We start from the raw sequence: 26,835 nt of genomic DNA on the forward strand, positions 1-26,835 counted from the left end.
AGTTCATTGGCTGGTGCTTTATCTCCTTTCACTATACGTCTAGTTTATCTCTTCTCGAGGCTTAATACACCTTTTTTCACAACCATTATTGCAATGGGTCTGATTGAAATACCTGAATTCAATTAACAGGTGTGGTCAAATTTATCCATATAGTGTATATGTTGCTCTTAGCCTACTTGCTAACTTCTGATACACCTTTTAGATATCCTCCAAAATCCCGGATGTTTGCAAATGAACGTGCATCAACCTGGGATTTTGTTATGTCTGAAAGGCGCTAACCCAGGAACGTGTTTGCAGGTCTCCGACCAGGCAGTTGACCTGTGTTGTTACTGAGTCACCCCCTTGTTATGTGTGACTGATGCGACCTGGGAATTTGCTCTCTGGCTGCATAAAAACAGTTTTGATTGACCTGGAAGGGCCGTCTGATGCGTGCTGATGATATCAGTGGCAGCTGGAGAAGAACAGAATACACACATGATTTTGCAGAAGAAAAAATCCCCGGTCTAAGCATGGAAATTCCCGGGTCATATGTCTGAAAGGGGTGTAAGTGGGTTAAATATATGCTTTGTCATTTAATTCTAACTTGAGCCCTATTGGAAACAGAGCATTTAATAAAAAAAAAATGATAGACATATATTTTGGACTACAGTATTTCGGCTTTAAAGCACCTTCATCAGGCTTTAAGAACGTTCAGGAGTCCCCAGTCACCTCCATGTAATGGCTTCCTCACAAGCCACTGAGCAAGCTTACAGAATTCTGACACCTTTACATAAATTACGGTTTCCTTCAACACATGTAAAGGAATATTTATGTTTTTTTAATATAAACTCTGTTCCTGCATCCCAGTTTTTAAAGTTGTTGACATTCAAAAGCATTGGATGCAGGGACTACCATTTGCCCTTTATTTACGCGTTAGCCTTGAAGTGGTTGTACTACAGTGGGTGTAGCAGAATTTCAATCTTTTACCTCTGTTCTCTGGTCAGAGGAAGAAGCAGAATTTAATGGGGCTGTTCTTTACCCACCTCCATGTGCCATAGCCTCTGAGTGCTGCATTTATAGGAGAATAGCGCTGTGTCAGTGGAGACCATAATGCCCTTATTACGCTGTAGCTGCTGGCACTGCAAGCCATTAGAAGACCCAGAGTGCAGGGAACCTGCTGTCCTTGGGTGGTGTGACATACACTATGGTAATGGTGGTCATGCAATAGGGACCATTAATCAACTACATCCATCTACTGATTCCACAAATAACTTGTACAGCAATAAACAAAGTACATTTTTAATTGTAACCATTTTTGTCTATGCTGCCTTTTTAGAGATGATTTGAGATGTTGACGGGCAGTGTGTCCACTTGGATGGATCCCAGCGAATCATGGCTTCTGAACTGTGCCAGACCATCTCTGTGGCCAAGCTGGAAAGACACAAGAATCTCTTCTTAAATTACCGCAATCTAAACCATTTTCCTCTGGAACTGCTTAAGGATGAGGGTCTGCAGTATCTTGAGAGACTTTATATGAAAAGGAACTCTTTAACCACACTGGTAAGTAGAGTAAAAACAATAGTGTGAAACTGATGTGTGAGTTTGGGGATTTTGTATTGATAGTGGAACTTTGGTGCTCTGTACATCTTCACATACCACCATCTCTTGGTCCTTCATTTAAGAGCTGTTCACGGAAGTAGCACACTCCTAATGCTGTCACTGATTTTAAATGGGCGTGTTAAGGCCACAACAGTCATATTTAGCAAATGAGATGCACACTTGGGTGTAAAGTGATATATTCCCCCAAAAAGAGCAGTGTGGTGTATATAGCCCCATCAGCACCATGCTGGTTGTACATTGCACAGCATGTGCTAGTGATAGAGGAAGTAGACCGATATATACTGTAGGTCAGGCTGGGGAGATGTATACATGTTACATATGTGTGCGGCTACGTTTAGGCCTTAACACCTTCCACTCAGGCTCTTGATTCCCCTTCTGTCTCTCAAGGATTCCTTTTTTTTTTTTTTTTTTCGCCAAGTGACAGATTTGTCCCATTGGACCTCAAGAGGAGGCACGTTACTTTGCTGTATCAGCAGAGATAAGGCAGCCAGGCTGCAGGGTCACCCTTTCTCTGCACTGGCCATCACCAAACTCAGGGCCGGCGCCACCACTAGGCAGCTTTAGGCATTTGCCTAGGGCGCCGGTCACTGGAGGGCGGTAGTGAGCTGCGAGCAGCAGCAGCAGAGCTTCTGCCGGCGCAGAGGGTAGAAAGTGGCTGGGAGTCTGGGACTGGAGCAGGTGAGTAAGCCATACCTCCGCCCCTGGACAGCGCCTCCCGCACACCACTGACCCCCCTGCCCCGCCCGGAGCTGCGGCATCTCATTTCCCCCCCCCGCCCGGAGCTGCGGCATCCCCCCCCCCCCCCCCCAACCTCGGTGGAGAGGGTGAGCGCCGGGGTGGCCCCCCACCCTGCCTGGGGGCGCTCCGGCGTGTCGCATACTTATAATACTATGTAGTACTGCTGCTTATATGGTGAGATACAGGGGCAGGCACAGATACATTATTATTAATGGCCCCTGCCAGGCAGAAGCTGCTTGTACATAATAGAAATACTGTATAGATAAATCTCTTCAGCATAGTTACAGCAGTACCACTCTTGGAAACTGAGCAGTGTAGAGCACAACATTCTGCTTTATTTTTTATTTTTTTTTCCCCTCTTGAGGCGTGGATACGCTATAGTTTGGGCATCCAAATAAACTTTGGATTTGTTTAGCCACTTTTTGCCCAATAGTGGTAAGGGTTCCATTCTTAGCCTATTCTATTACCTACAAACAATGATCTTGGAATATAGGCTCACCTGGGGCTATCTAATTAGCCCCTAAAAGCCAGATGTCTCTGCCCCGGCAAAATCCCCTAAAAACAATTTCACTGAACTCGTGTGTTTTTCTTGAACTCGTGATTTTATCGGACCATACATATTGGTTAGTCTGGTTTATATATAAAAAAAATCTTCGATAACCCCTCTGGAAAAATTAGAAAAAGCCTGACTTTTTTGCACCTAGTGCTTTAACAGACATAATAGGATATACCTGTTAGATTTTTTTTTCTCTCATTTCAGATCAACATGTGGATTTTTTAAACACTGTGATATTTGAATTTAGTTTTGCCACATAGTTTAATATTTCTTTACACTATGTATGTGTTCCATATCAGATGTGTATGGTATGCATAGTGCATGCAGATGTATAATATTTCCTTCTATTTTGCAGCCAGAAAATCTTGCCCAGAAGCTCCCAAACCTTGTTGAATTGTAAGTGACTGGTTACTTTAACTGTTTTATTCCAGTTTATCCACTAGAGGGTGATAAAGACCTTGCTGACTTCAGTCTGTATTCTGCGTGTTGGTTAAGGAAGACATGGTATAAAATGAATTAGTAAAATTATTCAAATGGACAGTATTTCATGATTACCCGATGTGAAACCAAATATTGGAATATATTCAAATCTACCTGTATCAGTTGCAGTATATTGACAAACATTAGTATCTTGTATGCACTTACTAAGTTTTCACACTATTCCAACGTAGATTAACAGTGGACAAAAGCATGTGTTTGACATCCAATCCAATGCGTTGTCCCATGCACATCGGGTTGGAGGTCGGAAATGTTGCACATAACCTAAATTGGATGTGCAGCTGCCAGGGTACACATGTCGCATCCGATTTCCCCTAAACTCCCCCGGCAGCTCCCAGGGAATCCTTTTTTACATGGGAAAAAACGATCACATGTACAAATGACACCTCCATTGCCAAATCGGAAGCTAAAGGGAAATCTGGGCCAAGCCTCAGACAAGTCGGACTAGTGTATGGAGCCTTTAGATCCCCACACAGGTCACGTTTTCCAGATCACCCAGCAGGAGCACTGGATCACTACCTGGAACATTTCAGAAATCCACAGCTGACATGGAAAACCTCGACTGCATGGGGTTTGAGAACCCTTGGTCTCTATCTATTAAAATGTCATAAACCACCCCGTCCATGTTTTTTTTTTTTTTTCTCTTCTTTCTCCCTTCATGTAGACAAAGGGGGGTGGGGTGGAGTAATTCAATCTCTGATTCCGAATGTCGGGACGTCCTGACAGTTGGAATCTGGGACTTTTTTTGTTCCTTCTGACAGGAACTCAACAGTTGCCATTCAATGTACCGAGTGTCAGAAAGTCTGCAAAGCAGCGAAAACTGACCCAGATTGTCAAAAAAAACATCAGTGAATTTGACAATCCGTGGCCATTTTCGATAAAACAGATCTGAAATTGAAGATTTTTTTTTTTCACCAGGCAAAAAATTTGGCCGGGATTTAATACCGTCCTATAGGGCAGATTTATTAAGCCTGGTCAAGTGATAACGTGGCAGCCAGTCAACTGTCATTTTTCAAACCCAGCCTGTAACTTGACAGTAAAGGCCCCCATATACTAGGCACTGCTGCCAGCAGGAATCCACCTGCAATTTGTCTTTTTTTATTTTTTTTTCCTGCTATTGATCTTCATAATCACAATCGCAGGAAAAGAGCCCAAGAGAATTATTGCAGGTCCCATGCGCAAAGCATCGGACCTTGTGCAGGGCAAGAGAAAGATTACTTGCGTGTTTATTTGGTCCTCTAACTTTTTCTCAGTATGTAAAGCCCCGCAATGTGTATACAGGCATAGGATCTATTTTGCAGAATGCCAATGATTTTATGGTTTTCATATACTAAGGAAAGGTTATGCAACTTGGAGCCCCTTGCCTACACTCTAACAAATTATCTATGTCAGCGGTTCTCAAACTCTGTTCTCAGGACCTCACACAGTTGACCTTTTCCAGGTCACCCAGCAGGTGCACAGGTGCACTCATTACTCACTGACACATTTTAAGAGCCACAGATGGAGATCATTTACTTCACTTGCGATTCTGTGACGAGGCCTGCAAATCATGCACTGTGTGGGGTCCTGAGGACAGAGTTTGAGAACCTGTGATCTATGTAAAGGATTCCTACCTTTCTACATACTGTTTAGCAGTTGCTCATAGTAACTGTCTGTATATACTGATATAGAGCATCCCTGACAAAGGCTTCTAGTAGGACATATAACTTTATAGCATGTCATTCTGTATAACAAAATGTAGGCTTTAAAAACTTGTTTCCCTTCTGGGTGTCATCCTGGTCTTATCACTTTGTAATTGCTGTGCAAATATTGATTTATTTATTTTTTTTACGCATTTCAGAATTGTGCTGTTGCGCTTTTATATTGCTTTCTGGAATTCTATAGGGTAATTATGCCTAGGGTCACAGGATGTAATTGGAGAGAATCTGGATCTTAAACTGTGCAATAAATATACTGCAGACAGGGAGACGACTAACTTTATGCACAAATGACCATCCGAATTAGGTACACAAGAGTTTAAGTTAGTGCTAAACCTAAATAACTCTCGTTTTGAAAAGCTATCTTCCATGTGGTGGCTATACACCAGCTTGGTGGCTTTAAAAAATCTACTAGATTTAATTAAATTCGTTTGAACGGAGCATTAACGGTGAAGGAAAGGTTAAAGTTGCAGCCTGTACTAGACCAGGAGGATTCTGGTTCATAGATTGTCCTTGAGACGGGTGGGTCAGGCAGCAGTTAGCTTTGTCCCATCCCTTGTCATGTGAAGGGCAGGGAAGATCTAGTATCTGAACATGGCACTGCCGCCAGCAGGAATCCAGCCAGATCCCAGACACAGGTCTGTGTGTGCCCTTCACAAGGGTGAGAGGCTTCCTGGGTATCTGAGTGGGCACAGTCTGTGTATATCGACAGAAAAAAATAAGGAAGACTTTTTTTTTTTTTTTTTTTTTTTGTAATTTTAAGCTATAAGAAAAAAATACTGTGATCTGTATCTGCGGTGTAAACCTTAATGCTGCTGTGAAAGCAATGTATATGTTTCTTGTATTGGCCATGTACTTCTGTAACTGTATTAAGCCTGCACACAGCAGAAAACCAAGCTACAGCAGGGCTGGGCTAATAAATGTGGGCCATTGACTGCTTTCGATAGAACCCTCAGCAGACCTTGTGCGTTTAATTCCATCGCTCAGTCTCTATTATTGGGTTGGGATCGTTTGGTCTACAGCAAGTAGGTTCTAGGTCGACATGGGACAAGGTTTAGGTCAACAGTCAAAAGGTCGACATGGTTTTTTTTTACCCGAATGTCGACATGGACACAGTTTCCAGTGCACCGCATCCCCTCGCATCACTCGCCATGCTTTGAGCACGGTGTCTCTCTGCGCTCTCGCACACTTTTTTATTCTCCCATGAAATACTGCCTGTCGGCACATGTCGACTCGAAAAACAGTGAAAAAACCCATGTCCATAACAGCTTGGATCTCCCTGGTAAATGAAACAGTGAGTCATGAAAAATTTGTTTACCTGTCCAGAAATAGTGAGAAAAAGTTTCAATCCATATGGTATAAATGGTTGGAGTCTACTTATGCAACAAGAAATACCCCCTAATACCAGCGCCCTGGGGTTAATACTCTATTATGCAACAAATATTCTAATGTGAGTTGAGACCAATAATAATACTTTATAGTTAGTTAATGTGTGAATATACCTTGTCTGATGATTAGTGATGCCTTGTACCTATACAACTACAAGTGCCTCACATCGCAGTAGGGCATGATTCCCTGCCACGGGCAGAGCCCAACACACTCCTTGCACCCTTCTCTTGAAATACTTCCTATAGATTCCTCCACGCGATGCGCCTAAACCACACCTGAAGCTAATCCGCTCACTAGGGATGCTGATCGTTCTTTAACACCATGAACCGTATAATGACTGAATACCAATATATATATTCTACCACTGTATGTATAAATAACCATCACCCATTATATCTCTGTATAATGTAACCCTCGAATGGATGAGGGATTTCGCAACTGTACTAAGTCTTGCTTGTATTTGTGTACGTTTGTTCTTGTTTTGTTTTTTGTTCTTTTGTACTAATGCATATAAAAAAAACAATAAAAATTTATTGAATAAAAAAAAAAAAAACCCATGTCCACCGTCTGCCTGTCGACCTAATGATTGTCGACCAACTTGCTGTAGACCCAATGACCGTATCCCCCTATTATTTACCCATCTTTCTGTCCTAACACTTCTCCTCCCTCTCTTACGCAGTGCAGGGAACCCAAACCTTTCACCTTGCTCAGTCACATGACCAGGCTCACCTGTTACATAAAATATCTGTCACTGGAACATAGATGCTACTTTCCCAGCAGTGAAAGGGACCTTAGAGCACATAAGAACTCTGTCCCATAATCCTCCACTGGCCTTTGATTATGGTGCCAGATGCATACTGTGTGACTGGCACACTCCGGCTCCTGCCGGGCGGCGAAAACCCGTACGGCCAGGAAGCCGTGCAGCACACAGCAGTTTAGAATGGAGGGGATGGCCACAGCCCAGCAGCCGCCCCTTCCAGTGGTGGGATCCAGCTGCAACCGTGGCCATCCCGTGTGAATAGTATCCATTAAAAACTACTGTGCACGGCTTTTGGCCTGTGCGGGATTTCGCCACTCGGCAGGAGCCGGAGCGTGTGAAATAGCCCTAAGGCTGGTTCACATGTGCATCAGTTCTAATGTTGGTTATTTGGCCAGGCATATGGATAGGGTTGCAAAGATGCATCCAACATGGCATGGTAGCGAATATTTAATACAGAGGTGAACTCTGTATTAAATGAATAGACTGCAACCTTTCATGTAAATTATTTGTTTAGAAATGATAACTGCTGCCTGAAGAAAGCCATTAGACACTAGAAAGTTTATGTGTTCCCTTTTTTTTTGGGGGGGGGGGGGGGGGGTAGGTGACTGGTCCACTTTTTTGAAATGGTGTAACGAGTAGTGCGTAGAATTTGGCATGCTTGTATATTTCTGGTATCTGTTTGCCCTTGGTACTTCTAGTGTAATGCCAAGTAATTGGTGTCCTAGCACACATCCTTCAGCCTAACAGCTGTTCTGTTTTCTCTTTTATTTTCAAGGTATCTCCATTCAAATAACATTGTGTTTGTCCCAGAAGGTGAGTATATCCCTTGTAACAATACAGTTTGTCTGATTATTGTTTCATTTTATACTGCAAGTGCTTGCAGGGATGTTGCCGGTGGTTCAGTCCCTAATCAAATTATTAGGGTTGGCAAGTTTGAAGGCTGACTCACTGCGCTACCTCTGTTGTACCGCCATTGCATTTACACAGGTTGTACAGCAGGCTGTGCGTCCCTGCCCTTTCCATTTCCACTTAATCTTGCACATCACTACGTGTTCCTTTGGAGCTTATAGTGTGTACACACGGTTAGATTTGGCTTCCGATGTTCCCGATAGGGAACATCGGAAGCCAAATCGCATGCTTTTTTTAGGGCTTCCGAGCTCGATGCGTGCACCTGTGTGATCTCATATCGGCAGCCAGATAGAGAGGGCAGGCAACAATATATAGTGCAGCTCTGCACTATATAGTGTGAATTGTGCCCCCCTGGCAATGCCGTGAATTGCGAGTCCCGATGCGATCTGATCGCGTCGGGACTCTCATCTCACGACAGCATCTGCCATGTGTACACACCTTTACAGACAGAGGGCCAGATGTATCAAGCTTCAAAAAGTGATAAAATAGAGAGTGATAAGCAGCCAACCAATCCGCTCCTATCTGTCATGTTACAGGCTGGGTTTGCAATATGACAGGTAGAAGCTGGTTGTTTATCACTCTCCACTATCACTTTTTGAAGCTTGATACATCTGGCCCTAGGTAAACTCTTAACACACTTCTATCAACAGCCAGTTTGCTTGTCTTTAGGATGTGGGAGGAAAATTGGCGTAACCCACGAGAACACAAGGGAAACCTACATTCACCACACAAATGGGGCATAATCAGTAAACTCTTTATTACCCCATCACTGTGAGGTTGCACCATTCCCGCATTACTGTAGTAATGTGATGTTTGATCATAGGATTTTATCTTTTCAATAAATGCTCTGTAAAAGTCATATCAATCAACTCAGAAGAGGCAACCGATATATTCTCAGTGTAAATATGGTTGCAACCAGCCATTCTGTTCTGTCACTCCAAAACAACTTTTGGTCCCTTTTTTTTTTTTTTAAGACCAACTCTCCAACTAGAATGGGTATAATGTAATCCAGTCTATGTTCTTATCGGGGGCAATCACATGGCGATCTGTTCTTGTGTGCAGTTGTTTACTTATTATGCTGTGGTGCTGCTATACACTTAAGGCCAAGTTTCATCACATGCAGTCCCCCCGGGGAGCTGCTGTCAGAGGGAGCCAGGAGCAGAGCAGGGCGGCGGGGGGGGCTGCAAGCGCAGAGCCAGGCAGGGGACGCAGAGGCAGTTTACTCACTGGGTGGCGAGGGATAAGATTGCTGGGTAGCTTAGGGGAAGCCGGGCAGCAGCGGGCGCACATAGAAAAAACACACAGAAATGAATGGTCAGCCAGTGATTGGCTGAGAGCTCTCTGACTGAGAGAGCTCTCAGCCAATCACTGACTGTCCATTCATTTCTATGTGCGCCCGCTGCTGTCCGGCTTCCCCCACGCTACAGGGTGCCCATCACTGTGTTCACCGCCCCGGACCATCGGCTCCCTGCTTGCGGCGATCACCGCCCAGGTCAGTGCGCCTCCCCTGCCCGGCTCCTTGCATCAGCTCCCCCATATGCCGTGTCCCCTGCCTGCCTCCAGGCTGCACATCATTTACCAAATCTTATGTGCAGCCCGTCCGACCTCCCGACCCCGACCCGATGCGCACGGGACCGCGCATCGGGTCGGATGGCATGTCTGCACATACGATTTGGGCCGATTTTTACTGCCCGATCCCTCCGAATCGGGTGAAATCAGGCCCAAATCGCACAGTGTATCAACTTCAGCCAGCGGAACGGTTTATAACTTATATGGTTGCTGGACTAACAAGGGAGCAGAATGGCCCTTACATGACCGCTTGTTTCCTTTCCTCTCCACAGCCATTGGTTCTCTGGTAAAGCTGCAGTCCTTGGACCTGAGTGACAATGCGCTGGAAATCTTGTGCCCTGACATTGGGAGACTTAAATCACTACGCCATTTACGACTGACAAACAACCGTCTGAAATTCCTTCCTCCAGGTACGGCACCACAACATAAGTCCTTGCTGTTTTGTATCTTGCCTTGAGCTGACTGAGATAACAGAAGCTGGAAGCCGTCCTCTCTGGAAATGTTTCTTACCCGGTATAGCTGTTTGTATTTCTTGTAATAATGAGCTTTTTACAAGGAGACACAACAGGAAAAGGTAGTGAATGGAAATACTGTGTGGTAATACATATGCTGTGTGATTTGGGCCCAGTTTCACCCAATTCTGGAAGATCAGGCAGAGAAATCGGGTGAAATCAGCCTAAATAGCATGATGCGAGACATCCGATGCACGGTACCGTGCGTATTGTATAGGAGCCGGAGATCATACGTGCTACACATCTGGACCCACTCCCAGCGGTGGATAAAGGTGATCGCATGTGATGCATCACATGCAGAAGTACCAGGATACATGCGGTCCTGCCACCCGGGAGGGTCACAGGCGGCTGAAGGGGGATTGGATGCGACTTCTTCCAGAGGAGAAGTCGCACAATGTATACACTGGGAGATTCAGCTACAATTTGGGCTCTTTTCCTGTGATTGTGGCATTGGCTTAGCATCAGAGGAATAAGTTAATACCAGGTGCCCAGAGGTGAAATAGACAGTGGTGCCCTACCCCTGCCAGCCCCACATTCTCAGTAGGGAGAAATGTTTAGCACACAGTCACTGCAGAGGGACTTTTTGTACATTCCATTACTCTTTAGCTCAAGGTCCTGTTGGGACTTGTGAGCAAGGGCATCAGTCAGCAGTGACTCACTTCAGACAATAGCAATGAAATGTGTGAACAGAGCCACCGTGCTTTCAAAAATCTCCCAAAAACTTTGTTCTCATTGTCATTATGGGGTATTGTGTGTAGAAATTTGAGGGGAAAAAAATTATTGGAATAAGGCTGTAACATAAAAAAAATGTGGAAAAAGTGAAGCGTTGTGAATACTTTCCAGGTGCACTGTGGGCCTGATTCTGGTTCACTTGCAAAATCAAATTCTCTAATGGACAAAACCATGTGCACTGCTGGTGGGGCTGATTTAACATGTGTAGAGAGAGTTAGATTTGGGTGAGTTATTTTGTTTCTGTGCAGGGTAAATACTGGCTGCTTTATTTTTGCACTGCAATATAGATATCCGTTTGAAGTAAAAATCCTGCCCAAATGTAACTTTCTCTGTGTTACATCTGCCCCACCTGCAGTGCACATTGTTTTGTCCATTAGAGAGAGAATTTGCTTTTGCGAGTGAACCAGAATCAGGCCCTGTATGTCTACAGTATGCTCAGTACCTCCCTCTGTCCTTCCTCCTTCGTTACCACCCTGACAGCTGGAGTCAATACTTCCACTACCTTCAAGAGACAATACATGCTAGAAATAACACTTGATGTAATAAAAAATAAATAAAGAGACTTGAGTTGCTATGTTCAAGGGCCCTACACAGAGATTTGTGCCAGAGATTCATAAAGGGAGATTCAACATGAGATTAAAGGTGCGTACACACGTACAGATTTTTCTGTCCAATCTATCTGGTGGGAACAAAAACCTGGAAATGTATGGGAGCATATACAATCAAAAATATCCATGCAAATGAAGGAAAACAAAAAAATATATATATGCTTTGATGAATTTGTTATATCAGAATGATTTAAACAATTTGTCTGACTGATCACTGTCTTTTCAAGCGTTTGGGAACAATTTTTTGATTGTCATTTGCTCCCATAAATTTCCAGGTTTTTGTTCCCACCAGATCAGACAGAAAAATCTGTACATGTGCACGCACCTTTAAAGTCTTGCACAGAAAGTGTTTAGGTGACTTCAGGGCAATAAAAAAAAGTATTCAAATTTAAATAATGGGTTGGAATAAAGCCTGGGGGAGTGTCATCTTCTTTGTCTATAATAGAAAAATAAATAATGTAAAAAAATGCATGGGGTCCCCCCCCTAAGAGCATGACCAGCCCCGGGCTCTTGGAGTGGTACTGGTTCCCAAATACCTGGGACAAAATGAAGGGACCTCTGTATTTTGGGGACCAGCACCAGGCTCCACTAGCAGGGGGTGTAATGCCATAGCCAGGGGACACACTTGACGGGGTCCCATGGACAAAGCATTACCCACCCTAGCTAGTCAGCTAAGGCCGGGAGTTTTTGGGGAGGTGGGGACCCCCCCTCTCCAGGACAACCCAGGCGTTGGCTGAAGCCCGGGGCTATCCCCTGCACCCCTTGGCGGTGGGTGGTACTTGGGAGAACCACAGGTAACAGCATGTGGGGCATTAATGGCCCGCCGGTACCTATAGCCCACCTGTAAAGGGAATACTAAAAAAAAATACAAAAAAGGGTTATATTTTGTTAAACTGGTTAAGCTCTTTTGCGTTGCTGCCACCTCCCAGGACTTGGCCTCCAGGAGCTCTTCTCTGCTCCTCCTCCGCAGTTGGACTGCCTGCCCCCTGTCTCAAGGTGGCTAATCTAGCCAGCTCTAGGGGGTGGGGCAATTATGCGGCAAGCCGTGATAGGCTGGCCGTGGCCATTTTGAAATTCAGGGGGTTCTTTTTCCTTTCTCCGCTACCTCCGATGGATGAGGGAGACCCAGACTGCCGCCCCTGGGGACCCGGACCGCTGCGGTTGTTGCCGCTGAGAGCAGGACTCAGGGTGAGTGCAGCTCTGCAGATCCACATTCTGCAGATGGGGGTAGGGGGTGCCGTGTGGTGGGGTTCAGGAGGCATGGCAGTATTGCATTTGCCGCTCAGAAGGCCCTGCACATTGCCCGTTACAAGAACATACGGGTGATGTGCAGGACCTTCTGAGCGAGTGCTCTGAATTTACCAGCAGGGCCGTTCTTCATTGCTGCCAGATTCGGGGCTGTGGGCCGCGCTTTTTGCTGTTACACACACAGCGTTATTCTGCCATTTTCTGAACGATTTGTTGAAATTATGTAAAATGGCTGAATATCGCCCAGTGTGTATGGCCCATAAAGGTTAACCTTTGTGCTTGATCCTATCAAACTTTACCCAGAAAATAAGAAACCTCAGCCCCATCCCTGTAGCATCCCTAGTTTGTGATTTAGCACTGAGATCCCCAACTAGAAATTCCAGAGTTCCAATTGAGTAACACTGCTCTACATAAGAGAAATATTTTAAGCGTGCCTTGTAAATATGTTTTCTCCACGTGGAGACCTTTAAAAAAAATGCGTTATTGGTATGTATTTTAGTATGGGCATTGTTTTCCATTCATGTAACATCTAAATTAAATGAGTTATTGTGGTTTTGTTTTTTTTATTATGGAAGTGATGTGGGATGAAATTTAATTAAATGTACTGTAGACATGTCTTTTAAATGTTGGACTTCAGCACTTAGCCGGGAGAGGCAGGAATATTATGTAATAATGTCAGGGCACCTGTTACTGGTTATTTTCAAAGGCAAGAGGGCCAGTTACTGTGCGGTGTTTTGCATATGCTGCTACAATTACATGGCTGCTCCGTAACCAGTGGAAACATTTTTGTGGCTTTTTTTATTTTTTTTAAATTAAGCTGCCCCTGCAGTACATCCAAGCCCACCCTTATCCTGCAGTCTTAGGCTTTATGGGAGTAGTTGCCTCATACTTGCCTACCCTCCCGCATTGTAGCCACAGCACCTGCTCCCCCCTTCCCAGCGGTATAAAGTTTCCGAATTTCGCGGGTCCGCGGGGAGGGGGTGGGGCTAAATGACGCGAATCGCGTCATTTAGCCCCTCCCCATCCACGGACCCGCAAATTAATGCGGCTGCCTTCGTGGGGGCGGGGCTTAGTGACATCAGCCTCGTCCCTCACCCAAAACAGAGCCTCGTCCAGCCCCCCTTCTCCCGGAGAGGAGTTTTCAAAAGTAGGCAGGTATGAGTTGCCTGTTAGGACATTATGCACATTTGTAAAATGGGAGTATAATGTATTACAACTACACCATGTTGTATTTCCTCTGAAACTACACACATAACATTTTGTGTTTTATCTTGTTGGATCAATGTTACAATGTTGTATATAGTTCCTCTGCTGCAATGCTTGACCTGAGTGTCTTCCCTAAAACGATCTGATGTATTTAACTGGACGGATGACGTCTCCTTTATGGAAGATACATTTCCAAATGGCTTTTCCTTCCTCTGTAAATGACATATGTGTGTCTTTAGTTTGTGTGGCTTTCTCATTACAGTGACACTGACGCTTGCTCTTTTGTTTCTAGAAATTGGAAAGCTGAAAGAGCTCCAGACATTAGACCTTTCCACCAATCATCTGGTCAGTTTACCGGAGAAGTTGCACCTGTGCCAGTCATTGCAGTATCTGACTGTGGATCGGAACTTTCTGTGCAGCATTCCACGCCACCTCTGTCAGTTAGCCAGTCTCAATGAGCTGTCTATGGCTGGCAATCGCCTGGCATCTCTGCCTTTGGGTGAGTATGCTGGGGAAAGAATGAAATCCATTTCAAGCTACTTAAGAGACAAGAAACCTTTTGGTTACCCGTTTTTTCTGGTGATTTTAAAAGGCTGGAACGACAAATTGTGAACAATGCTTGTGCAGCTTGTCCTACTTTGTGCTTGTGGCAGGTGTTTCCTCCTAAGTTTAGTCCACACTAGTGCTGCCAGCACTAGGATTTGCCCGTTCAGGCTTGTCTGGGATCACATGGGATATATTGGGATATATTGTAGGCAAAAGGGCTGCATGTGATCCTGCCGCCCAGTAAGGTCCCAGGTGACTCGAGGGGGATCGCGGGCAACTTCTCTGAGGGAAGATGTCACCCTAGTGTACAGTATGCCTAGCTTAACAGTTGGATATAATGGAGGACAAGCACCGGGTGCATAAACATAAGCTTCATCAGCAGATGATACTGAAATAAATATCGGCTGTGAGAAAACTGCATGATTTTGGGCCATCGAAGATTGTTTAAGTAAGAGAAGGAAAAGCAAATGAGGGAAGAGGGTCCTGCTCATAACCCACAAATATAGTGGAATACATATGCTCCATAAATGGGATGTTGTGCAACTGATGTAAAGGTGATAGACCGCTCTGTGCTTTCATAATAACGTAATCCATTAGGAACTTCCCTGTATAGCTGGGACAGTGCTGACCATTGCCTGTAGGGGGAGTAGTGCGCTGTACGGCTCTCGCCAGCTTCAGCAGACTGACTGACTAACTGGATGTAGTAAGAAACTGTATAAGCAAAGTGCACATATTGGCATCTCTAGATAATTACATGTTCTTTGTAAAACGCATGCTTCTGTTGCCGCCTGATTATTAATGACATTCCAGTTATGAAGAAGCATTTCTGTTGAAAAATAAAATTGGGACGATTACTATGCTGTTCTGCCCCTCTGCTGCCCTGGTATGTGGTTCTCTGGTCTCTGAAGTGAAGGAGTTAATGCATAAGTAATCTTCATCGCTCCCTTCACCTTCCTAAAATATCTATTGTACCATATCGAAGTGCTTTTGGCAAGGTGCTCTATACAAACCTCATTTAGCTATGTCCATTCTGCACAGTTAGCAGAAGTTCCCTTCCCATATTTGGACATTGTGTAAGTTTTTGGCCATCTCCGCTAGACCAGTCCACAGCTCAGTGTAAATCCAAAGCCTTGCTCTACAGACAATACAGCTGCAGCTGCCAACATCTGAGCTGCGGTGATAAAAAATAATGTGTTGGGCTGCAGCCAAGGGGCCAGCAGAGTGACAGCAGCACACTGCAAGAGCAAGGGAACGCTTCTCCATAGAGGATGAGCTGATGAAACACAAGCACTGGTTAATACTGTACATTATGACTGGTGAAAGGCTAGGGTGAGCAGGTCCACTCGGTCTGTGCCCTGATGCGGCTGGGCAGGAAGCGGACCTTTCTGCCCTTCAGCCTGAAGGTAGTGGATGCACAGAGCCAGTCCCCAGAAGTGTTGTTGGTATAGTCCAATGACTTTTAATGTTCTGCTTGGCTGAGAGTCTTAGAACTCTTAGACCAGCAATAGTTAGGCATGTAAAGCAGGAATGTAAACAATTCAACCTGTAATCATAATAATTAGGAGAGGTCAAAACCTCTATTAATGCCATACTATATTATATATATATTTTTTTCCCTTTCATTCTCCTCTGCTTTGTAGCACAGGCAGAATTTACTCGATCCCCCTCCCTTCTAAATTAACTGTGCTTAGTGGAGTGGAGATGTTTGCCAAGAATATACTTTTAATATAATTATCTATTTTGTTCATTGCAATATTTTCGTGTTCTTTGTTTTCAGTTTGCTGTTTAGTTGTGGAGTTGTGTATGTATATTTGTGTAGACCTTAAGGGAAACAACTAATGTAACACCTGCTGTACACTGTATTAAGGCCCCATACACTTATCTGAGGTATTGCATGCAGCCTCGCATGCGATACCTTGGCTCCCCGGCAGCTGGGCCGCATACAATGTGTTGTATATACGAACCCCAGTAAGTACTGCAGGATCCTATAGATCTTATGTGCAGCACTTGGATCTGATCCAGTGCACATGGTACCGTGCATCTGATAGAAATCTGAGGTTGGCACATAGGATTTGGGCACTTTTCACCTGATTTTCTCAGCCTGATCCATCGGACACGGGTGATAAGGTGCCCATACAGTTATTCGAATTGGGCCCTTAAGTGAATACATGGTTTCCCCCAGCACAATGAATGATATCAGTAACTAGATTTAAACACAACATGGTAATAAATTTCAGAGATCTTGGTTACATATATTTTGCGAATAGATGAATAAGCCCTAAGCTGTTTTCAAGGCTACTTTGTGTATTGGGGGTCCCTATTGCTATATCTAGGTGTGGGATGGAGCACCCCAAAAAATCAGCATAAACCAGAAAGCCCAGAGCAATACACCAGTGAGGAAACTAAAGTGTTAATACATTTTAGTATTAAGAAGCCAGAGCTACTGTATGTACAGAAAGTGGTACAAAAGGGATGAATGTAATTAAGGAATAGTGTTAGTGAGATTAAATTATATGTGGAACATTTCATTCCAAAACCAGGGCCATAAACATGGATTTTGTCTCCTTTAGTTAGAACTTTCACACTCTACTGAGAAGACTTTCCACTAGATTGTTGTGTGAATTTTACATCTGTTAAGCCACACCATAGCTTCACTAGTGGGATGTTGACCTGGTCTAACCATTCAAGGAAGTGGCTCAAATCTTGGGAGTGTTGAACTGTGGTGTGATCACTGTTCTGGCTTCCTGTCGCTTCGGAGGAGCCAGCTTTTGGAAAGAGTAGCCTAGCATATCTGGGAGTGCTAAGCATGGATTGCTGGAAACTGGAGCATGCAGAGAGGTCGTGCCTACTTCGGACGTACACTGCTTCTCTTTGGTGCACTGGGTGATGCTGAACCCAGTGATGCCACTGCAGACACAACTTGCTTGGTGTATGAAACCGCAAAGTGTCTTTGACAAACTGTTCGACACACTCCAATCTGTACAGTATGCCTTCTTTTGCCAGAAGGCGGCCTCCTGGCTCCTGCTTAGCCCAGATGTGCAACATAGTGAAGCATTTACACTGCTGCCAATGTCTGCTCTCTCCATTACTCCATCCTACATATAGGATTGTGCCAGACCCCCTTGTACAGTATATAATGTATGAATGAACAAGCAGGATGCCCGGCACAGCCTCCAAAGTAGGTACTAAGTGGTTGCCGTCACACAAGAGAGGAATATAGATAGCAGCAAGTGCAGCACTCCAAATAGAATACAGTAAAATCGTAGCAAGTTTATTGTTCAGAGAATGTTTCAATAGTATATCAGGCGCTGTGCAGTTTGGCAGGTATGTGTTCCCTATGTCATAGCTATACTGTCCCTGTTTATATTGTTACCTATCTGGCTGCTGCAACGACCAGTGGCGCCATGGTCGGCTGCCTAGGCGCTGTGCAGCTTGGCGGGTATGTGGTTCCCACATGTAATGTCTTAATGTAATGTATAGAATGTCTCCCCCCCCCCCCCCCCCCCCCCCCCCCCCATCCCTGCTTGATGCTGCACTGTAATCCACAAACAATTCCTAGTGTGCGCATGTATGGCCAATAAAGTTGATTCTGTTCATTAGGCCTGATGACAATACTGATCTAGTATTGAAACATTCTATTTGGAGTGCCGCACTTGCTTCTAGCTATTGTCTCGTCAAAATGACGGCTTCTGCAACTTTCACTTTGAGCATTGACCATTTTTAGCCCACATACTCTCCAGTCCTTAGCTGCTCCTACCTCCAATCTCTGTCTTTTCAGCTCTGTCTCTCAATATCCAGCTTGTTTGAAACTGATCATTGTCCCTGCAAAACATGCTTTCGCTTTCTGTTAGGACATCTTTTTAGCACAAAGGAGTCCTATTTGATCCTTTGAGTGGTCAGTGGTGGTACTTCACCTCATCGTGGTGAGAAGCAGTTGGCCTTATAGATAGATATATAAACTGCATATTCATATAGTGTACGCATTGTCTATATTTGAATAATTCGTATTTATTTTTTTGTACTTTGAGACTTGGGAAGATCCCGTGAACTGCAGTATGTCTATGTGGATAACAATATACAGCTGAAGGGCCTTCCTTCCTATCTTTACAACAAAGTGATTGGCTGTAGTGGGTAAGCTCTTCCTATTTCTAAACCATATCACTGTCTTCTGAAATAAACATTGGTAGAATTATGAACTAGGGAGGGTTAAATTAGGTATACTACTAGTTAACTATAGAAGTTTATCTTCACATGAGATGGCGGGCACAAGTGCACACACAGTAATTTCATGCAAAAGGACTCTCAATTAAAATATGGGCGCTATAAGGGAAGAGGGGGGGACTTGTACTCCCCTGTTCTGGTGATTGGTCCTGATGTCCTTCTTCTCCCTTTTCCCTTGATCACGGTTTATATGAAAAGACAAGAGAGAAAAGAGGGCAATTGTCCTCGTGTAATACTGTTTAGTTGTGGTGCCGGTTAAGGTATTCAATATTGGTATCCCCAGTATCACAATAGGTCTATTAATTTCGGGGATTTTCCCCTTTATCAAACACTCACAATGTGTCAAATGTATAACAGCATATCACACTATAACCAGTGTATCCCAAAATAATGGAAGATAGTGTCACGGGGTTAATTTCCCCCTAATCAGCTTACTCACTCCGATAGGAATTTTAATTGCCTGTCAGGTGGGTCTTTTGTTCCGCCGTCTCCTCCTCCGTTCCCCCTGAGTCGCAAATTGGCAAACTTTATGGAGGTAGGTGGGAATTTCAAAAAAGGTACTGTTTATATAAAATAGTAACCTTTATTGAGAATGCACACACAGTAGTGTTCACTAGATACGCAGTCTGTGCAAATTAGCTATCTATACTGGTGTACTTTTAGTAGTACTTGCGAAATGAAAAGCATAGAACTGCGTTCTGTATACGATTGTAGCAGTATCCAGACCTATGTCTAGATGGACACGAGACCAGGTCAACATGAGGGTTTTTTTTGTGTTTTTTTTTCCCCGGGAGAGAAGAGTTTGGCTGGGGGCATGTCCGTCAGAGAGGAGAGTGTCTTCCATTGACCACGGCTCCAGCTCCCAGTGGTGCTGTTGCTGCTGCTCTCCTGGTGCCATCCTGCCTGCCTCATCTCCTCAATCTGATTTTTCAAAAAGTCTGATTGTCAGAAACAGGCCAAAACTTGTCGCATTTTCCAACAAAAGCGCGCAGATTGTCAGCTTTTTCGCCAATCCACGTGTTTTCTGACCGGTCAGAGCATTCCGACCTGTCAGAAAACTTTTTAAAAAATTGAATAGGTCGAATCATGGATCCGACTAAAAAAAAAAAATCGGAAACTGCCATTTCCCAACAAACGGCCGTTTCTGACTCTAATATGAATAATACCCCATTGTCTGCTAAATCACACCCAATTGTAGCCAATGGCTGTGGGGCTGCAGAGCTGTGTCCAAGGTAAAATAATCAAATGTGCTGCAATACTATAAAAAGTACAATTCAAGAGTGCACAGTAAAACCAGTAATCTAAAGTGATCTGAAAGTAAAATACTCTGCTGCGCATGCAAAGTGCAAAGCTATGAGTCCTGTGAGGGCCTTTGTGCATTGTGCCTTCAGTGTAGTAGTGATTTCCTGTTCAGAACTCTACAGAGTCTGTCTGCAGTGGAAAATAGTGATCATATACTGGCCAGCATCCAAAGGGATTGGAATGGCTACCCGCTGACTTCAACTTAATTTTTTCTGTATTAAATGTATTTCTTTTATTTAAAGACTGGGTTTAGCGTCATGATAATGAAGATGCTTTTTCTCATGAATTACAGGAAATAATAACACCTTTGTGATGTTAACAGTTTCCTTCCTTGCATACCCGTTACAGCTGCGGCTCTCCGCTTCCCATATCTGAAACAAAGCTGCTTACTTTTACCTCTGGACCACTCAGCGTCCATCTCCCAGTCGAGGTGAAGTCTATTGGATTGTCGGCTGATTCAGTGTTACCTCTACAAGAGCTTGCACTGCGCTCTCTCCATGCTGCTTTCTGCTCATTCTTACCAGGTGAAGCTCTTATTTCTAGACTACAGAGGTTTTATTTATTCACATTACTCTGTTTCACTTTATCATTGGAAACAAAACCGTAATAGAACAGTAATAAAACACTGGGGCGCTGCTAAGAGTGTGACACTAACTGCTGGTCTTATGAGTTTTAGCTCGGCTGAAAAAAATGATGCTTTCACTGTGTATGGGTGGTGTAGTTACATGTCAATTGTGACCTGCTTCCTCCCAACATTTTCTATATTAATTACTGGGTACTTGTTTCCTAGCACGGCGCCCATCTCGTTGATTGTATGCCTTAAGTTAAAGGCATACAATCAACGCGATGGACCCGATTTTATGTCAATCACCAGCTAATTTGCCGGTGAAAGACAAAATCGCGTCCATCGGGGCCGCGATGCGATCAACGCGATTTTCCCATAGGGAACAATGTTAAATTATTTTTGAAGTGAAAATCAACGCGATCAACACGATTTTACATAGGTGACAATGTGAAATGGGCCAATATGGCGAATTTCACATTGAATATGGTTGAAAAGTATGTTTAATTCCCCCCCCCCCCATTGTTAACGCCACCCCACTATTGCCGCCATACCGAAGCCTGGAAAGCGGCGGCGGTACGCGTCCTTCCGACCTTTTCATACCCCTACTATCCACGTTGGAGTGGAGTTGATTTTATAAAGCGAGCCCCGCGAGGGGACGGGGATACCTGTGAAGCCCGCGAGGGGACGGGGATACCTGTGAAGCCCGCGAGGGGACGGGGATACCTGTGAAGCCCGCGAGGGGACGGGGATACCTGTGAAGCCCGCGAGGGGACGGGGATACCTGTGAAGCCCGCGAGGGGACGCGGATACCTGTGAAGGTATCCGCGTCCCCTTGCGGGGCTCGCTGCACTCGCCACGCTTCGGGCTCGGTGGCTCGCTGCGCTCACCACACTTTATAAAATCAACTCCACGCCGATGTGGATAGTAGGGGTATGAAAAGGTCGGAGGACGCGTACCGCCGCCCCTGCGCTCGCCACGCTTCGCGGTGGCATTAACAATGGGGGTGGGCATTTAAAACATGAGGGGGGGGGTTTGGTATTAAAATGGGGGGGTTTTGGGGCTTTTTACATTGAAATCAATGTAAAATCAGGTCTCATGGACCATTTTACATTGATTCCAATGTAAAAATCGGGTCGATCGCATCGCATGCGATTTGGTTGGCATGCGATGCGATCGACGCAATTTTTCCGACCCGATGGATACAATCAAAATCGGTGGCGCCGTGCTAGGAAACAAGTACCAGTTACTGTTTTGTTTGTTTAGGCCTGGGGTGGCCAAACCTGTCCTCAAGATCTACCAACAGTGAATCTATAGTAGGGATGAATGCAGCAGGTGTGAAAATGTGACCGTTAGTAATGACTACAGCTGTGCACCAGCTAGGTGATTTGGTAGCCGTTGAACCGTTGGTAGATCTCGAGGACCGGTTTATCCACCTCTGGTTTAGGCATTACCTTGGCACTGCTAACCTACATTTTCTAAGTATCTCCTCTGTATAGCACACTTTGGGGTCATCCTATGAAAGCCCCACCTTCATTGTACAGAGTTAGATGGACTCTTAAGTACAGGACAGTTGAACTGATTATTGGACTGCATCTATGGCAAATTAACTATATTAACTTCAATATGAAAAAACAGAGATGTCCTTCAGCTCTAAATTCTCTTATCCATTGGTGCTGTCTAGTGACTACCACAAGGGACCATGAGTTGAGCCACAGCAGTGGAAACATACTTAATAAAAACCGAGCATTAATGATGGGAGTTGTGCTTCAGCTGGTCACTGGTTATATCCACTTACACTTGAGTTTCAAAACAAAACTGTGCAGCTCCATTGAGCTCTCCATCTGTTGTTTTAGTGCAATCTTCACACTCTGACACTTCCCTTACACATATCTGAAACCCCAATCCTGATAGGGATGATAATTATGCGAGGAGGTAAACCATTATGTGTGACGTAGTGTAATGTTAAGCCGCTAAAAGAATATACAAAATAGAAAAGCTGACCATACACATTCATAAATCCAGAACTCCCTGCCAAAAGTCTGAGTAGTGGAATGCATTTAGCGGTTTATGGGGGTTGGGGGTTATCTTGAATCAGATTTGTGTACATTTACCAGTTTGTTTTGTTTTCTAGATCTAAGCTGCCTGTCCTACATATCGTTACCCCGAAGTCTCTTGGAGCTGCTGCAGTGCCCCCTGGGGCACTGCCATCGCTGTAGCCAGTCCATGTTTACTATTGTTTATCCAAAGCTCTTTCCTCTGAGAGAGACGCCTATGGCTGGACTTCATCAAGGGTAATTCATGAGCTAAGAAAGAAGAGTGTTTGTGTAGTTGCATTGGGCTTGGATTCATGTATATGAGCGAGTGGGTATTATATTAGCTGAATCTGTAGAGGGATCGGTTACTAGCAGAGCATCCCTAGATCTGTACTTGGACTAGTACACTATAATATCTATAGTAGAACCACTACTGTACCAGGAGTGACTAAAGTCCCTCCACTCTGCTTTGAATAGAAAAGGTTTGTTGGGTTGCCTTGGTGCTCACGCGGTCAATTTCATTGTATAGTGATTGACAGGAAGGGACCATTTGGGGGCGGTAACAAATAGTGCTGGCAAAAATACAAGCGTGTCATGGCTTGAATATGCCTTCAGCTGCGATCAAGCGCATGAAGAAATATGGCTCCTGCACAGCTACTGGCGCTGCCTGTCTGCAAAGCCATAGGGCTACCCAACAGTCTATGTTCCTCTGGATAGCTTATTTATTTATTTACAGTATCTTATATAATTCAGCAAATTCCATTGCGTTCACAATAGGAAACAGTGGTAAAACAAACTGGGTAGTAACAAACCGACAGAGGTAGGAGGGCCCTGCAGGCAAGCTTACAATCTTTGTATGTGCATGCAGTTGCAAATGAGTTGGATCGCTGCGGGGGATGGTTGTCTTATTTGGGCAACAGCTTCATTTTTTGATAAAAATAACCATACCAAAGCCTTTAAAAAATCTCAATTGGGAATACAAACATCAATTAGGCCCATGGAGCATTAGGAGATATAAGGTTTTGAGATTAGACACGTTTTAGTCATTGTATTTCAGTAACCGTTTGAGTGCCAAGTGAAATTGTCAAAATAGGTGTAAATGATTACCAAGCAAACAATTTTTATTCTATAAGGTTTACCTTTTATATAGGAAATATATAAATTCAAATAAAAAAAATGTTGTGTAAAAAAAATATAACCAATGTGAGCGACGTTGGCATTTTTTAGCTGATATTTTGAACATCTCTCACAGGTGGCACTCAAAGGGTTAAGATGTAGCAGGGAGTGTGTTTAATAGACGTAATGATCAATTCCTTTATAAAAATGATTTTATGGAGGCTTTGTTTGTTTTTTTCATATTCAATTTATCTTCAAAGATGGACACAAATACCCTGTACCCTTTGAAATTCAATAAGGGAAACACAAGTACAGGTTCTGGGACATATACAGGTTATACTGAATTGTTATAGAATAAATAATGAACACAAGCAGCAATATCAAATAATCAAAAATGATTGAATTCTTGTAACTACAATGCTGGGTTTTTCTTGAAGCTAAATAGTTATTTTCCACGTTGCAGTACTACTCCTGACTATCTGCTTACTTTCTGTTGCAGGAGGACAGCTATTAGCTTTGTGGCTTACTGCTGCTCCACCCAGTGTCTCCAAACATTCGACCTTCTGAGTTGATAAACAATTCACTGTGGATATTGGACTACTCCATTTTGCACCATCCTCTGATGTTAGAAACCTGGAGAATAACCAGCAGCGACCTCTCCTGGGTTTGCAGATTAATATACGAGTGGTCTGGATCACCTCTTATCGGAGCTGGCTCAGCTACTGTAGCATCTCATCTTGTCTCTTACACTTTCCTGTTCCTTTCCCGCAGGTTACTCCATAAAGACTTTGTTCTCCTTGTGTGGTTATGGATGTCACTTGTATACCCAAGGGAAATGGAACTAGCATCCAATATACAAAGGAAGTGAGAGACTTTGCCGTGTATTTAGTACAGGTCGATATTCGATAAATTAAAATTTGATCTTAATCCATGTCTTCCAGGGCTAGAATACACATTTGCTAACACTTTTTAAGATGAATATAATAATCAATCTGTTAGTAAATGTTTGTATTAGCCCTGGAAGCCTCGATTAAGATCCGTTTTAGTTGATCAAAATTCGACCATTAGTAATATCCCGCTCTTCTGGTCTTAAACTATTTTTTTTTTTAGTGCATAAATGTTACATGAGTTAGACGAGGATGGAAATCTTTCTATACCCCCAATAACTCTAATCTTGCTTTAATTCTATGTACAGTGTTGATTCGGCAGTGGTTTCAATTAATTTAACTAAATGGGCCTATATATCCTTAATTTATTTTTTTAGTTCTATGAAATATGAGTTTGAAAGCAGGGTTGATAAATCTAAAATGATGACAAATACAAAATGATCTCTAACATGCAGAAACATACTCTTAATAATCATCGTCCATAGACCTTTTTAGTTGTCCTCTGTTAGCATAAATAAAATACGTATTCGTAGTCCCCTTTTGGTAAAGTAAGCAGCATATTGACCCAACCAAAGAGCCACCGTCTCTTCTCTCTGGTGTGCACTGCTTCACTCTAAGCCTACTATTGGCTCGGTCTGCCAGGACAGGCCTAGCGGTAGTAAATGTGTCTGGACCCTAATAACACACGGCCCAGGGCAGTCTTTACAAAAGCACACGTGGCGCTTACACAATAAATATGACCCGCTGCTGTTATGTGAAATTCTAACGAGGTCAGATTTTTTAAGTGTCGGGCCGCCTTTGAATCCTGAGATCGTAATAATGGTGCTTCGTCAAGACTGAGTATCTCAGGCTTTCAATCGTTTTACCATTTCACTGCCAGAAACTAAAGCAAATCCTTTTATAAACGATAATCCCAAACGGGGAAGGAAGTTTTATGTGTGGATACATCTGCCATAGGTTTTTTACCTCAGATATGAAAAGCTGCAGATGTTTTTTGGGATCGCCTGTGCCAACAGCAAATCTCAGCGATGTATGTGAAGAGGACAGCGGGTCTGCTGACCAGCCAGACCTGTTACAGGCACTGGAGGAGATCATCTCTATTTATGATCTCATCTAGGCAATTTCTCCACAAAATAAGGACTATGGATTGCAATAAAGCTGCTTTTTATGTGAATCTTAAGCGTGTTCATTCGTTCCTTAAAGTAGACAAAAATTCAAATACACTTCATCTAAAGAGACTTCCAGCCACATCACTTTTATCTGTATTATCCGACGTCTTATGGTTGCAAAGCATTTACACTAATGGTTAACTTATGCAGAGAAAGATTGCATAGTAAAAGCAGTGAAGTTGAGATTGAGTATCATGGTCTTTTGTAATGAGTAGGAAGGGGAGGAGGGATGTTAGAACCCAGAGTACTAAATAAAAAAATCTATATACAGGTTGAGTATCCCTTATCCAAAATGCTCGGGACCAGGAGAATTTTGGCTAACGGATTATTCCGTATTTCGGAATATTTTTTAATATTACACATCTTAGTAAATTTCCCACATCATGTCCTCAGTAGTGCTGTTACACATGTCCCCAGTGAGTTTTTTAGCAAAAAAAATATATATATATATATTTTTTCACTTTCTGGAATGTATGGTTTTCGGAATTATTCGGATAACAGATATTCGGATACGAGATACTCAACCTGTATTTGTATTTTCCTTCAAATTCTACAGTTGAAAATTACAAATATATTTTGTATATGATGGTTGCGGTGTAGTAAAAAGCTCCATACAACTGTACTGCATTCATTTGTATATAATCGGACAATTTGTTTGGTACTTGTTTCCTAGCACGGCGCCCATCGCATACCATTACATATGGTATGCGATAATTGGGTAAATGACCCGGATTGTACAATTAAATATCGCATGCCAGCAAATGGCATGCGATGCGATTTTTCATTGTACAACCCTCATGGGTGCTTACAATGTTAAATGCACGCCCATTGTCCACGCCACCCCCACCCGAAGCGTGGCGAGCGCAGCGGTACGCGTCCTCCGACCTTTTCATACCCCCACTATCCACGTCGGCGTGGAGTTGATTTTAGATAGTGTGGCGAGCCACAAAATCATACAAAGAACTAAAGATAAAA

At 43.7% G+C, this 26,835-nt stretch overlaps 1 protein-coding gene across 3 annotated transcripts in view; it reads left to right on the plus strand.

Annotated features, from left to right (window-relative positions):
- LRRC28 (leucine rich repeat containing 28) overlaps positions 1-25,865 on the plus strand; it is a 36,994-nt gene extending 11,129 nt beyond the window's left edge. For all 3 annotated transcript variants that reach the window (XM_083184256.1, XM_083184257.1, XM_083184258.1), the window contains exons 2-10: positions 1,316-1,539; positions 3,249-3,289; positions 8,013-8,050; positions 9,988-10,125; positions 14,314-14,520; positions 18,596-18,698; positions 20,439-20,614; positions 22,787-22,946; positions 24,304-25,865. In XM_083184256.1, coding sequence (XP_083040382.1) covers positions 1,372-1,539; positions 3,249-3,289; positions 8,013-8,050; positions 9,988-10,125; positions 14,314-14,520; positions 18,596-18,698; positions 20,439-20,614; positions 22,787-22,946; positions 24,304-24,376 — 1,104 coding nt within the window. In that variant the 5' untranslated portion in view covers positions 1,316-1,371 and the 3' untranslated portion in view covers positions 24,377-25,865. The remainder of the gene's footprint in view (positions 1-1,315; positions 1,540-3,248; positions 3,290-8,012; positions 8,051-9,987; positions 10,126-14,313; positions 14,521-18,595; positions 18,699-20,438; positions 20,615-22,786; positions 22,947-24,303) is intronic.
- Positions 25,866-26,835: the final 970 nt, after the last annotated feature.

This window comes from Crinia signifera, chromosome 4 (assembly GCF_055691185.1).
Source record: "Crinia signifera chromosome 4, ASM5569118v1, whole genome shotgun sequence".
Lineage (NCBI taxonomy): Eukaryota > Metazoa > Chordata > Amphibia > Anura > Myobatrachidae > Crinia > Crinia signifera.